The following is a 15780-nucleotide window of genomic DNA, read 5'->3' as shown; positions in this document are numbered from 1 at the left end:
CTAAGCTATTAATCCCAGCACACTGGGAGTTTTGGCTAACGTTATCCCTTTCTCTCCTCATCAAAAAGTATATCATAAAGAAGAAAAAAATAACTTTATGATAAAGACAACCTTCAATCTGCACTAATTTTATTAAAGTACCTTATATACATTGTAATTTTAATATATATAGTATACAGTTTAAGCATGTATATTTTAAAGTATAAAACATCAGTGTATATTGTTTATGGATGGATAGAAAAAATTTGACCAGAAGATATATATTAAATTTATGCCAGTGGTTATCTCTATCAAAAGGAAGGGGAGTAGGCTTTGTATGAGTGTGGGGACTTCTGATTTATTGATAATACTTCATTAAAATGCATCAAAAATGTTTACTGTCATTACTTCTGGGTGGTAGATCCATAGATATTCCTTTGTTCTATTTCTCTCTATATTTAAAAATTCTGGCCCTGTACCTCTGCCTGACTCCAGAGTAACAAAGGAAGAAGAGTGTTTTATAGATTTCCTTTTTTACTCTTTCTATATATTAAGTGCATTATAGGTGTTTTTCTATCACCTTGTTTCCTCATGTGATTCTTAAATCAGATTGAATTTAACAGATTAAACTGAATAATTTATTAAACGAAATTAAAGGAATTGAGGTGCTGCACTAGCCAGCACTTGGGGCAGAATTGGAAGCAGATAATGAAGACAGAAAGGCCTTACCCGTAAGGAGAGAATTGGAACAAGTAATGGGAAGCCTCCAGGCATGAGGGTCTATAAGGAGTTTGTACCGTCCATATCAGATCTCCTGCTTTGGGCTCCTGGGGGTGAGAGAAGACTTAAAATACTGAACTCTGGATAGCACAGATAATACATAATAAATACTAGAGAGAGATGTTTTAAAAACAGTAAGCTTATTAATTTCATAATAACAAACATCAGATCATCAGCAGTACTCTTTTTCTCCCTATTTATTCATATGCCTCCTGTGTTTTTTGGTTCTCAGTGTATTAGCTTTCTCTTGGTTTTCATATTTTTTGCTTCTCATTGTCTACATATCTTTTTGGAGTATAGATTTATCTTGTGCTTTTCTGTCTTCATGCAGTCTCTGAGTGAGTATGCTCAGCCTCCCTTCTCAGCACTGTTTCTGTATTCCCTCACATGTTTGGCCATGAGTCATCAGGACCCTCAGTCATTAGCAGGATCCATCTGGCTTCAGTTACTGCCTGGTTTTAAAAAAGTACCTGTAAAAACTCGCAGGTTTTATGGAAGACAGTGGCATTATTTCACAAAGATTTTATCTGCAGTGTTAACTACACAAATGATTTTTGAGGAGTGCTCTTCCTTGAAAGGCAGAAAACGACAGAACCTGGGTTTGTGGTTGACTAGATGAAAAAATGCCGTCTTTGCTGTATTCAATTACTACTTTCCATTTCTTACGCAGATTTACCTAGGGAAATTCAAAGATGAAAGAACACAAAGTAGTAATCGTGAGGAATCTCATCATCCAAGAAATATTTTATAGCACTGTTGATTATAGATGCAAATAAGCTAGATATATACAGTGAGAAAAACCCAACTAAGTACAATGTAAATTGGACTAACCTAACTATAAATTCCTGTCTTTAATAGTTTAAATAAACTATGTCAATGTGAAAAGCCAGTCCAAGTTTCTTTGCATTTTCAAATTGTGCGTTTAAATCAAGGAAAGAAGAAAAAAAATCTTGAAAATATGAAAAACACTTAGTTTAATTTAGAGGGACTATAAGAGATAAGCACTTTTGGATCCAGTCATAGAATCATCCAATTTTCTAACATTAGATAGACATTCCACTTTAATCTGGAATTCATCATTGGGGAAATCATGATTAAGAGAAAATATAGTCGTTATTTAAAGAGCAAAAGCCTCAAGCATTTAAAACCTCCATTATAAATATATAATAAAACAAAAATAGATTTATATTCTTTGATCATAAAATGCACTAGATATGCAAAAAGTAAACAACTAATTTTATTTTTGAGTATATGAATTAATTTGGAGGAGAATTTACATCTTAATGCTATTGAGTCTTAGTGAACCCCTGAAAAAAGATTTACTTAGTCTTACCTCAAGTATTAATAATTTTTTTTTATCTTTTCAAAACGTCAGCTTTTGGTTTTAAATTTTTTCAGTTGTCCAGTCTTCATATTTGGTATTGCTTTGACTTTAAGTTCACCAACTTATTTTTGTGCCATCACAAATCTGTTAAGCTTGTCCAGTGAATTGAAAAATTTCAATGTTGAACTAGTTCTTCAATTTCCATTTACTTCTGTTTTATAGTTTCCATTTGCTCCCAGTATTTCCCATCTGTTAACTTATTATAACATCTTGAACATATTCATAATAACTGCTTTAACATCCTTATCAGCTAATTTCAACTGATTATCTTATGATAGATTTCTATAGACCCCCACTTTTGTTACCCTGATTTTGAATTGCAATTTCTAGCTTCTTTGCATGTTTAGTAATTTTTTTATTCTATACTGGATGTTGTGGATACTATTGTGGATTGTTATTTTTTTCTGAAGAGTATTGATTTTTGTTCTAGTAGACAACTAAATTACTGGCTAGTAAATACACACTTACTGAACAATCCAGTTGTATTTAAAATTCTGGATGTTTATCCCAGAAGAATGAAAACCTATATTCACACAGAAACCTGTACACAAATATTTATAGCAGCTTTATTCATAATTGCCCCAATTTGGAAACAACCCAAATGTACCTCAACAGTGAATGGTGGAAAAGAAACTGGTACCTTCAAACCATGGAGCAATAAAAAGCAACAAACAATTTTTATATGCAACAAGTTGGATGGATATCAAAGGCATTATACTGAGTGAAAAAGGCATTACAAAATATTTCGATACTTGATTCAAGTATGGAATTGATTTAATTTCTATAATATTCTCAAAGTGACAAAATTATAGAAATGGGGGCAGATAAGTGGTTACTAAGGAGCTAAGAAAAAGGGAGTGAGGAGTGTGTGATTATAAACAGCAAAAGGGAATCTCAGTTGTGGTATGGTTGTATGGAGCTACTTGGAATCTCCCTGTGCATGAGCAATTCGGAGGATCAACCAAGGATTTAAGGAACATTTGTATACAGATTTAAGGTACCCCACCCCTTGCTCTGCTGCCCTTCTTACCATGATTTTCTCCTCTTGTTGTCTAGCATTCTGTCAGCTCTGAACTACATTCTCCAATGCTTCAAGCCAAAGAGACAGTGGTTTTCTCCCTTAGGCCTAGCCTCCCTGTAGTACTTAGGGGTATACTGGTACGAGTTCTCTGTGAGTATAGATCTTATTCAGTACGATTCCTTTCTTTCAGTTATCAAATTCCCCACATTTCTGCCTTCTTTTGGTCACTTTTCCATGTCTTTGAGTAAATTTTATTTTGTCCAGATTTTTTTGTCCATTGTTATCTGTGGGCAAGTTAGTCCAATACAAGATCATTCATCCTTACTAGAAACAGAAGTCAATGAAATTTATTTTTAGGTATTATGAATCTAAAAAGTTTGTACACTTTTTCAATAAAAGATTTGAAAGTAAAATACCATAGTATCTTTAATATATAATGGGAAGTGTTACAGAAATGAAAGAATTAAATGCAAACTGAAAACATTAAAAATCAGAATTTATAGGTAGAAAGAAAGATAAACATACAAATGCAGCCAGAAACCTTTTTTTAAAAGACATATAAATGGGTGTCTCAGACCATTAAGGGCAGAATGCAAGTATGTATTACTTAAGCAGCAGTCTTAAATAGAAATATATATTTAGTTACCAGAAGGACTTTAGTTGTGAAATCAGATATTCATCCATTGTCTTTTGGAAGTATTTTTCCATTTGGCCTGAAAAGTTGTGTCTTTTTTTTTTAACTTAACATTTCTGACCTTTATTATTTCTTAGAAAATAAAATAATAATCTAACCTCCCTTCTGCTTTTATTTTTTTGCCTCTCCTTTGTTGTAGTTGTTTGCATAACTGGCCTTAAATGAGGTAAGAGTGAAGAGACTTACTAGAGCCATCTCTGGAAAAGAGTGTTCCCCCATTCCACTGGAAACTACCCTACGGAGCACCATATTTGACCATATCTGTTTTGAGGACTCATTATGAACAAAGAAGTCTCCCAGGTAGGAACTGTAACTCTGTTTTTAAAGAACTTTGTGGAAAGAGACAGACATTGCCATTTTTGTCACTTAATTTTTGTCTATATGACCATAACTTAATTTTTTAAAAGCTATTGCCTTTTTGCTAGTTTACTATAAACTGTTCTACTGTGCACATGCAAGTAAATATCAAATACCTATTTTGTTGTTTAAAGATAGCTGTAGTCAGGAGACTGATTTTAATCTTTATTTTTTTTAATGCCAGTGTATTTTTCACAAGTTAGAACAATGTGAAACTGATTTTTGGAAGACATGTATAGTGTATCTACAGTTACCCCATGTCCTTTTAAGATAACTGGAATCATCTGGTTTTACAGATCTACAAGGAAACGTTGAGGATATTTGAGGGTATTTTTGCCAAATTGTTTTAATAAGATAGCTACTATAAAACGTGTTTCATGTGCTGACTGTTTTTCCTAAATGGAGTATTTTCACAAGGCAAATGCATTTGTATTTATTTCTTATGTTAAAAAATTAAATTTTAAATTAAGTATGAGGAATTTAAAATACTGGGTTTAAAACTTATTTTGTTTTCATCTTCTTATCTACTTGCTAATAGAAAACCAAAAAATACTTTTTTACCCTTTCCCCAAACTTATTCTTTTCCATCTAGGAAAAAAATGCAAAGGTTGGAAACATTGTTTCTTGATCTGTGGAATAAACTTTTAGTGGTAAACATAATTTTGTTAAATACATTGTTTCAAACTTTATATATTTTTAGAAGTTAAGTTGCCAAGTCCTTGATAATGTCTTTATTATTAGTGTAATAAATTTAAAGAATGTGCACAGTATTTTCTTTTATAAAAAGCAATTTTAAAAGTCTGATAGTTAATAGAATAAATGGAACAAGATAAAATGAGTCTGATTCAAAGACTCTGTTTCTTTGAATCTGTTTCTTTGCTTTTGCTGTTTATTCCTGGCCATAAAGATTAAGATATGGGCACGTTGTTTATGGCAGAGGCTTAAGAAGCCAGGACTCTTTTCTGGGCCAGGGATAACCACCATCTGAGTTTTGGTTCCTGCTTTGTGGGTTCAGAGAGAATTTTTGTTTCCAGATGTTTAAGGACATCCCTGTTCAGTCATTACCTTTAAAATTTTTTTTTTTTTTTTTTAACAAAAAACTAAACATACAAGGAAATAAAAAAGTATGACCCATACACAGGAAAAAATAGCCATTAGTAAAGGAAGCCCAGACATTGTATTTATTAAACAAAGAAGTAAAAGTAGATAAGTCGGATTTCATCAAAACTGAAAACTTTAGGTCGTTGAAAGTTAACCATAGTTTGGCAGAAACCAATGCAATATTGTAAAGCAGTTATCCTTCAATTAAGAATAAATTTAATTTTTTAAAAAGTTACTATAAAGAAAGTGAAAAGATAATTCACGGAAGAAAATATTTGCAAATCATACATCAGATTAGGATCTAGACATGAATATAAAGAACTCTTATGACTTAAAAAAACACAATCAAATTTAAAAATAGGCAAAGGACTTGAATAAAAATTTCCTCAAAGATATGCAGATGGCCAGTAAGCATATGAGAAGATGGTTAGCCATTAACAGTTGTTGTTTGGTTGCTAAGTCACGTCTGACTCTTTTTAACCCCGTGGACTGTAACCCACCAGGCTCCTCTATTAATGGAGTTTTCCAGGCAAGAATATTGGAGTGGGTTGCTATTTCCTTCTCCAGGGGATCTTCCTGATCGAGAGATCAAACCCATGTCTCTTAAATTGGCAGGTAGATTTCTTTGCCACTTAGCCACCAGGGAAGCCCCCACTAGTAATTAGGGAAATATAAAACAAAACTATATTGAAATACCATTTCACACACACTAGGTTGGCTACAATTAAAATAAACAGAAAATAACAATTTTTGGTGAGGATGTGGAAAAATTGGACACGTGGGCATTGCTGGCGAGAATTTCATGTGGTATAGCCACTGTGGAAGACAGTTTGACAGTTCCTCAAAAAGTTAGAGAGTTATCAATAAAATATGACCTAGTAGTTTCATATCCGAGAGAACTGAAACCGTGTTCACACAAAAATTTGCACATAAATGTTCATAGTAGCATTGTTGTTTAATAGCCCCAATAATGGAAAACCTAAGAGGCCATCATTTGATGAGTAGGTACACAAAATGTGCTATATCCAAACATGTGAAATTACTCAGCCATTAAAAGGGCAATAGAAATCCTGAAATCCCCATCTGTTTTTTATCACATGAGAAAGAATTTAATTGTTATTGAAATGAAAAGACAAAAGTGAAAACTTTTTTAAAGAGAATCTTAGGTATTTGAGGACTCCAGTTTGAGAAACATTCTTTATGGCAGTTACCCAATGCAGGAACTCTCTATTTATCATGATTTTTCCTGTGTGATATTATCAGCTGAAGGAAAGTGAAAGCGTTAGTTGCTCAGTCATGTAGCTCAGTCATGTCTGACTTTTCGACCCCATGAACTGTAGCCCCCCAGACTCCTCTGTCCATGGAATTCTCCAGGCAAGAATACTGGAGGGGGCAGCCATTCCTTTCTCCATAGGGGATCTTCCCAACCCCAAAATCCAACCCTGCATTGAAGGTCTCCTGCATTGCAGGCAGATTCTTTACCATCTGGGAGAAGTTTAACTCCATGTCCCTTCATGTCTGTGCTCTGTGCTAATTGCTTGCTAGCATTTTAAAGTACATTGTTAGCGTTGCTTATTAATTGTTATTTTTCAGATTATGCAATCCTCAGCTTCATCTGGGAGATGAGTGACAAATTTCATATGTAGAAATCTATAATTCAACTGAAATATGAAGCACTGACCTATTTCTTCAGCCTCACCTATTTGGTTTAGTCTGGTCCGTTTGAACAGAGGTAGATGTGGTTTCTGGTTTCTAAAACTACTCTCTAGAGAGTGCCTGAGATTGTGTATAACTTAGCAACTCTTTTTAAATCAACAGGGTACTTTTAGTTAGAAACCATACCTCTTTTTTTAAAAGGTGATATGTAAATTGGCTTCCTGAAACCAGCATTTCTTTTCTTAATGAACCTTGTTTAAGTTCCCTTTTGCCAGATATAAAGCCATTCCACAAATAGAACAGCTATAAAAGTTTTCACTCATCAGAGGTTTTGCATTCCACTATCTGTTTATTGTGTTTTGTAAATAGAAAGTAGTTAATACCAGAATCATATCATCAGCAAATTGTTGGTGACTTTCTCATAGCTTCTTACTATTGGCTCTTATTTTGGTAGGCCAGATATTGAATTGCTGTTGAATTGTTGTCTGATGTTTCCTCAGCCCCAGAATTTCAGATAAATTTAGCAGATGTCAATCTGCAGCCAGTAGTAGCATGGTATGGGGAATCTGTTTTAAATCTAGATTTATTTGTTGCTCAGAATTGTCCAAACTATGAGATTGTATTGCTTATATTTACAGTTGTGTAAATACCTGTCTTTGTGTCTCTATTGTACTGTGAAATATTGTAGAAGGTTTCTTCAAAATAGATCTTATTAACCATTTCAGAATTAGAAAAGATGTTCTCAAATTTCTAGACCAAAAAGACAGTTTCTTTTTTTTCCCCACTGAAAACAGGGGAAAGAAGATTTCAAGAAAGCTCTATTTCTCAATTATAGAAAAGAATTCCAAAGCATTAGGAAAGATTTCAGAAAATATTAATTGTAAAAAAATCTTAAACATTCTTTAAAAAATTTAAATATCATATTAGTAAAATAACTCACTTTTAATTTATCACCTGTTTTGGCTTCTGTAACTTTTAGACATTATGTTACATATTAGATATACAATAAAAAGATCTAGTAATTTTTTTTTTTGAGTTCACAGTCTAGAAGAGGTAACAAGCAAGAGAATTATAATTTTACAGCATATAAGTGTAAGAAATACATGCCCAGGAGTATTTTGAGAGCCTGTAGAATTCAGATAGGTTGATTCTTAGATAGGGTAGAACCTAATGTCTTAATTAAGTAACAGAGAAGATGAGCAGCTAAGTAAAACTGAGCTTTAAGTAAGAGTTAGCAAACTCTTGGATTTTAGCAGACTCTAAATTCTTTCATTTTTCTTTCTTGTTCATCATTGTCTTCTCTCTTGTATTTCTACTTTTGTTGAAAAGTTTAAGTTGATAATTCTTCATTATTATTAATTATCACGATTTCTTTTTTTGTTTTAATTTTGAAATATACTTTATTTCTATGTAAAAATAAGATTCAGTGACTTCTTTACTTCTGTGATATCTGGTTAACCTCATTTATGTTTCTGTGACTTTTCACAGGAAAAGATGTTAGCCATCTTATACATTAAAATAATATGTCACATAACTGATTATTCTTGTTTTGTGTTTGAGAATGGTCTTTCAACATCTTTTTTTGTTGTGGTTGTGGTTTCAAGTCTGGTATATTTATCTCTGCATTGAGGTTGTCTATCTTCAATTGTAATTATTTTCCTTGTCCTATAGATCCTTCCTCTCCCCCACCACGGGAGGTTTAATAAATGTTTTCCTCTGATGACATTAATCCATAATGCAGCTTATCTCATTTATTTAACGTTAATAGAAACCCGGAACTTAAAAGTCCATTATGTTTATACATGTTGAATTTGAGGTGACAGTGGAATATCCAAATGGAAATGTCCATTTAGCAGCTAGAAACTTATTTAGATAGCAAATCCCTGAGATCAGGAAGATTATGCTTGCCCTTTGTGCAGGAAGTCTTAGAATGAAAATCAGACCTTGTTACTCCTCTGTTCTTAACCCTCCAGTGATTGGCTAATTCACTCAGAGTAAAGCTAAAGTCTTTAAAATGGTTTCAGCCAAGACCTTACATGATGCAGCCTTGTCTCCTGCTTCTCACTTCCCAGTTTTACCCATACCCATCTCTTTCATATTTTTCAAAAAGTGTAGTTACATTCCATCCGTCAGGCTGTACAGCCCTTCCCCTGCCCGGAGCACTCTTCCTCCAGATGTCATTCTCTCTTCCTCACCTCCTTGAAGTCTTTGCTCACATCTCACCTTCTTAGGGCTTCTCTGGTGGCTCAGACAGTAAAAAATCTGCAGTGCAGGAGACCCAGGTTTCATCCCTGGTTTGGGAAGATCCTCTGGAGAAGAAAATTGAAACTTAACTCCAGTATTCTTGCCTGGAGAATTCCAGGGACAAAGGAGCCTGGTGGACTGCAGTCCATGGGGTTGCAGAGTTGTACACAACTGAGCACACACACTTCAATAGTTTCTCAGTAAGGCGCTTCCTAACTACTATACTTTAAATTGCTGCCCTTCTCCTTCCATAAACCTAAGCCTCTATTTTTACCTTATTTTCCTCCATTTTACCACCTTTTCATATACTCTGTAATTAACTTTTTCACTTTCTCTCTCTCCTTCACAATAGAATGAAACTTTATGAAGACAGTGAATTTTTATAGGTTTCATGCACAATTGTATTCCTACCACCTGGAACAGAAGCTGGCAAATAGTAGGAGTTCAGTGGGTCTTCCCAGGTCGCGCTAATGTTAAAGAACCCTCCTGTCAATGCAGGAGACTCAGGTTCAATCCCTGGGTCAGGAAGATTCCCTGAAGGAGGGCATGGCAACCCACTACAGTATTCTTGCCTAGAGAATCCCATGGACAGAGGAGCCTGGCAGGCTATAGTCCATAGGGTTGCAAAGAGTTAAACATGACTGAAGCGACTTACTACACAGCATAGGAGTTCAATAAATACTTGTTGCTGGGTTAAGTTAGGCTCTCCACACTGACGTCAGTGTAGAGTTTCTGACTAATGTTTACCTTTGCAGGGAGGATAGGATATTACCAAGGTTTTTAAAGTCTTTCCTTAGTATTGAAACTAAAATTAGCGTATATAATCTATATGTGTCTATATGGACTCTATGTAGTATATTTTATATATATGTATAATCTGTTTATACATAGGTTATATTGGTTGGGCTAATGTTGATTGGGAAAACATTTAATCACTCATTCACCAAATTCTATAATGGACACAAAATAGATGGGAACTGGTGCAATCTTTGTGTATTATGTTGGGGGCTTTACAGTTATCCTGTGGACAGTGAAGATTAAGGGAAGAGTTTTAAGCAAGAGATTGACCTGACTTATGTTTTTGATAGCCTACTTTGGTGGCTCAGGAAGACCACCTGGGAAGCTATTTTGATAGCTCCACAAGAGGTGAGAGGAGACTGTAAGTATAGGATGGAAATAAAAATTGACACATCTTAATGTTTGATTGCATGTCGGGTGTGAGAGAAGAGGCTGGAATGACTCCAGTGTACCAACTATGAGAAAAAGAAATACATGAGGAGGAGATGTTAAGTTCATTTTGGAAAGTTGAACTTGAAGTGTCTGTGTGACATCTGAATAGAGTTATCCAGCAACGAGTAGATTGTGAGTCTGAGACCCAGGAGATCTGCTCGGTAGATAGAGATTTGGGAGTAATTGGTTTAGAAATGTTTTTTGAAACCATTATTCAGTGAATGATATCCCCCCAAAATAATGTATAATATGAGGGGAAAAGAGGACTAGGACATTAGAGCCTCGAAGAAATCTAGCACAATCCAATCCAATTGGGCAAAAAGCACTGAGGATAAGGTAAGTAGAAAACTGCACTACTTCTGCTGATCTCTCAGGTCATGGCTTAAACATAAGTTTGTCAGAGAAGCCTCAGTTGATTACCCAGTTAAAAATAGGTCTCCTCTATTGTTTTTCTCTATGAATCCTGTTCTTTTTCTTTATGACTTTTATCATTGTAGAAAATTACATATTATTTTGTGTTTTCCTTGTTTGTGTTTCCCACTTCATGAGGGCAGAAACCTTTATTTTCCTATCTACAGTTTACTCAACTCCTAGCACAGTGCCTGAGATATGATAGATGCTTGATTTATTTATTAAGTAAGTGATGAAAGTGTGGATCACAGAAATCAATGGGTGACAGACAATATTTCCAGAAGGAAGCAGTTTCAGATGCTGCTCTGAGCAGCCCAGTAAAGTAATAATGATAATAGTTAGTGTCAGTAAATGAAGAAATGAAAAATGTCCATTGTATTTTTCAATGAGAAAGTATGGGATGAGTTATCCACTAATGAACACTACCCCTCATGGAGCTCTTGGTCTAAAGGGGAGATAATTACAATAACCAACAGTTACTTAGTGCACCCTTTCCATGCACTTTTCATTCAGTCCTCACTACAGATCTAAAGACACTTGTTCCTTGGAAGAAAAGCTAGGAGAAATCTCGACAGCCTATTAAAAAGCAGAGACGTTACTTTGCTGACAAAAGTCCGTATAGCCCAAGCTATGGTTTTTCCCGTAGTCATGTATGGATGTAGAGTTGGACCATAAGAAGGCTGAATGCTGATGCTTTTGAGCTGTGGTGTTGGAGAACACTCTTGAGAGTCCCTTGGACTGCAAGGAAATCAGACGAGTCAGTCCTAAAGTAAATCACCTGTGAATATTCATTAGAAGGTCTGATGCTGAAGCTTCAGTACTTTGGCCAGTTGATACGAAAAGCCAAGTCTTTAGAAAAGACCCTGATGCTGGGAAAGATTGAAGGCAGGAGGAGAAGGGGATGACAGAGGACAGGATGGTTGGATGGCATCACTGACTCAATGGACATGAGCTTGAGCAAGCTCCAGGGGATGGTGAAGGACAGGGAAGCCTGGCATGCTGCAGTCCATGGGGTCTCAAAGAATCAACATGACTGAGCGACTGAATAACAGCTTAACAAAGTATACTTATTATTTGTAAGTTACCGATGAGGAAATAGGTTTAAGGAGATAAAGCGTTTTGCCCAAGAAAAGGCAGGAAGTGATTAAACAGGGCCTTTCTGATCCTAATGCCCATGCTTTTACCATGCTCCAGTAGGAGAATCAGGCTGATTCTTCATCACCGAAGTGATACCTTGAAAGTGCCATTTGAGTAGGAATGGTTTTGCTGCTGTTCATAGGACACACTAGAAGTGAGAGTGACTGGAATTGAGAAATAAGATAGAAGGATCTTGCATGAATCTAGAATGAGGTATTAGCTTCTAAGCAAGAATCAAAACTGTATTTGAGAATGAAGAAAGAGGGGACGTTATAGGATCTTTGTTAATAAAAACTTGACAGGACATTGATACAAAATGAGGAGTGAAAAAGAAAAGTAAGGAATAACTTCAAGATTGCAGTCCTAGAAGCTGGAGATTTTCATGACCTTTACATCTAATATGGAGAAATTAAAAATGTGCCTCTTTGGCTACATGGAATAATAAATTCATGATTAGAATTCTAGGTATTTTTATACTGAAAAGGGTATATGAAAATGTTTGGTGTTGAGAAAGAGCTAGAGACAAAGTAAGTTTTAGGACTAGAGAAAAAGGATTTACTCAGACATGAATTAAAGCCATGTGAGAAATTCTTAAGGATCTCAACTTTACAAGCATGACTACTAACATGCAGCACTGTAGCTAAATTTTAGAAAATTTAAGGAAAAGTTAAAGATTTTTCCCATTTAACAAGAGTTTCCTCTCCTTTCTCATGGGTAGATGGAGTGGAAGAGAATGAGCAGTGTATAGTTTGGCACTAATAAAGTCTAAGGGCAGTGATGAACATAAGGCCAGAGACAGGAACCTGAGTTTTCTTAGAGATTCTATAGAGAATAGTGTTGATAGGGACAGATCAGAAGGGATCTTTAAGTGCAGTCACTAGCCGGCATAGCATGTAAGAGAGACCTGGCTGGCATGCTAGGGGAAATGACTGTGTTCTCTGGCATCTATACCAAGATCCTAACATAGACTAAACACTTGATCTTTGTTGCCTGACTGCATAAACACAAGGTTAGAAGTATAGAATTCAAAGTTGGTAAGTACAGTTCAAAATCCAAATCTAGTTCATCGCTTTAACTTTTAATTATATATGTATTATGTCTTTTTCTCTCAATATAAAACCTCAAACCTTAGGAGTAAAAAGTTGCTTTAAGTCCTTTTCAAAGTAGTCTAAAATAAATAAATAAATAGGTAATTTCTGATTCTTATAGAGTCATTTTTTTTTTTTTTGCATTTACATATGAAGTGATTTTTCTCTTAAAAACATCTCATTGGGTATTTAATTATTCTAGCAATATTTTTATCCTAATTGATCTCTATGGTCTTATAAAGGGTGACTAGTTTTATTTTACAGGTATGGAGAAGAAAGTGTAGAAACACTAATAACTGATGGCTCTTGTGCTTTTATATAAATGTGGATGCTTTTATGATGGCTGTAATTATCCACTGAGAAAATGCAGTGTTTAGATATATTCTAACATAAAGGGAGCTTTCTGTCTCCTTACGGTTGGAAAGTTCATTAGGAAAGATTTCTTATCATTTTCCTTCCTTTTTAGGTGTGAAGTTTTTCAACATGAGTGGCCTTGGGGACAGTTCATCTGACCCTGCTAACCCAGACTCACATAAGAGAAAAGGGTCACCATGTGACACACTGGCATCAAGGTAGGAACACTCTTTTTCTTATTTCTGGCAGAGCTGCTTTACCATTTTCACTGTCACTTTTGAGCTTGCTTCATCTGTAAGTTTACCAGCCTTCCCTGAGTCCCTCATACTCACCATGTTCTCTTCCTTCCCCAGGGCTGGTTTGCTCCCTCTAGATTTACTATATTCAACACCTGTGCATTCTCCAAGTATCAGTTTAGTCATTATTTTTTAAAAGGGAGCCTTCTCTTCCTTCCATAACTACTAGGTCAAACCTCCCCTATTCGTATATGTATTTCACATGTATTTTTAGAGCTATGATCCATAATTTCAGGGTTTTACTAGCTTGTGTACTTATTTAATGAGTTCCATGGCTTCTCTGCTGCATGCTGTACTGCTGTAAGAACTCTGTCCTTGCTCACCATTTTATCCCTAGTTCCCAGCACAATGTGTAGCTTATATATAGTAAGGCCACAGAAAGTGTTTGGCAAAGGAATAAATAAATCCACTGTACATTTTTAAACTGCCATCTCCGTACATTATGGTATTAGTGGAACAAAGAAATAAATTGTTAATATCAGGATTTTAAAGAATGAGTTTTTTTGGAATTAAATATCTCTGTTTTAACAGAACCTGGTCATCTGAAATAGGCAAAAGAGAGTTATTGCTAAGGAGGCTCTAATAAATGCCAGATAAAGATAGAACTTCAGTCAGATCAAAACAGCAGCTTCCTACCCGAGAGAAGAGTGGGGGTTTTATTCCACTCACCTCTGAGGATCTGGAGCAAAGTCTCTCAACCTTCAAACTATTGACATTGTGGACAAGATAATTCTTTGTTGTGGGAAGCTATCCTGTATGTTGTAGGATGTTTAACAGTATCCCTGGCTTCTACACAATTAGACACCAATAGAATTTTTATATCAGTTATGATACCAAAATGTCCTTCCAGTTACGATAATCAAAAATGATAATCCAAACATTTTCAAATACCCCTGGGGACAGAGAAACCAATATGGCCCCCAGTTGATAATCATTGATCAGAGTATAAAACAGCAGAAGACTCTTCTTTCATTGGATTACATGCGTTTTTCTCATGGGGCAACCAAGAAAGAATTTTTACGGGAGATTGCCAGGGTTTCAGGCTGGGGAAAGAAAAGTGACTACTTCTGTTAATGAATTCAGAGAACTGTTACAGAGCGATGGTAATCTAAGTACTCATAATCAAGCCTGTGTTGTCAGAGTTAATGTTGCTGTTTATTTCTTATATGTCAGTCCTTCTTAATTTAAGAATAAATAAATAAAAATATTGTGTTTTAGGACTTCCCTAGTAGCTCAGCTGGTAAAGAATCAGCCTGCAATGGAGGAGATCCCGGTTTGATTCCTGGGTGGGGAACATCCCCTGGAGAAGGTATATGCTACCCACTCCAGTATTTTGGGGCTTCCCTGGTGGCTTAGATGGTACAGAATCTGCCTGCAATGCAGGAGACCTAGGTTCAATCCCTGAGTTGGGAAGATTCACCTGGAGAAGGGAACGGCTACCACTCCAGTATTCCAGCCTGGAGAATTCCATGGACTGTATAGTCCATGGGGTTGCAAAGACTCAGACATGACTGAGCAACATCCACTATTGTGTTTTACTTGAAATTTTTATTTGGGGGGAAATTTTTAATCTATAAAAAAATTAGAGACTAGGAAACTACCCACCACATGTAATTGGTAATATTTTGTCATATTCTTAGTATTTTGTTAATATATTATTGTATTTGCAGTTTTAAGTAAAAGTAGTAAAATGGTTAATGATTAAACTGATTTGTCTCTAATTCTTTCAGTCTGTTTTTAATGATTATGTGTAAGTATCCATGAACAATATAGAATATTTGTTAAATTTATATATTATATAATACTGTATATATTTTTCTTTAGACATAAAGATACATAGATTTATTCAGTTCTGTTAACTTTTGATAAATATTGTATTACCCGAAATACCATATTTGAAGAATCTGTTTCCCAACAGCTAGACATTCCCTATGGGTAAATAGCCTTTTTGTTACAAATTTTCATTCTTACAGCCAGCACTACAGTAAACATGAACATCCTTGTACATACCTACTATTTTATACATAAAACTTTCGTTAGAATCTGTG

The 15780-nt window shown here is 35.1% G+C and overlaps 1 protein-coding gene across 11 annotated transcripts in view; it reads left to right on the top strand.

The window, feature by feature from the left end:
* The window catches only part of NCOA1 (nuclear receptor coactivator 1), a 219034-nt gene that overhangs the window by 109041 nt on the left and 94213 nt on the right, over positions 1–15780 (top strand). For all 11 annotated transcript variants that reach the window (NM_001206215.1, XM_024998757.2, XM_024998760.2 and 8 more), the window contains 2 exons: positions 3998–4158; positions 13549–13654. In NM_001206215.1, coding sequence (NP_001193144.1) covers positions 13566–13654 — 89 coding nt within the window. In that variant the 5' untranslated portion in view covers positions 3998–4158; positions 13549–13565. The remainder of the gene's footprint in view (positions 1–3997; positions 4159–13548; positions 13655–15780) is intronic.

Source organism: Bos taurus, chromosome 11 (assembly GCF_002263795.3).
Source record: "Bos taurus isolate L1 Dominette 01449 registration number 42190680 breed Hereford chromosome 11, ARS-UCD2.0, whole genome shotgun sequence".
In the NCBI taxonomy this organism is placed as follows: domain Eukaryota; kingdom Metazoa; phylum Chordata; class Mammalia; order Artiodactyla; family Bovidae; genus Bos; species Bos taurus.
Note: the sequence above shows the minus strand (reverse complement) of the source record. Positions and strands in the feature narration are given on the sequence as shown.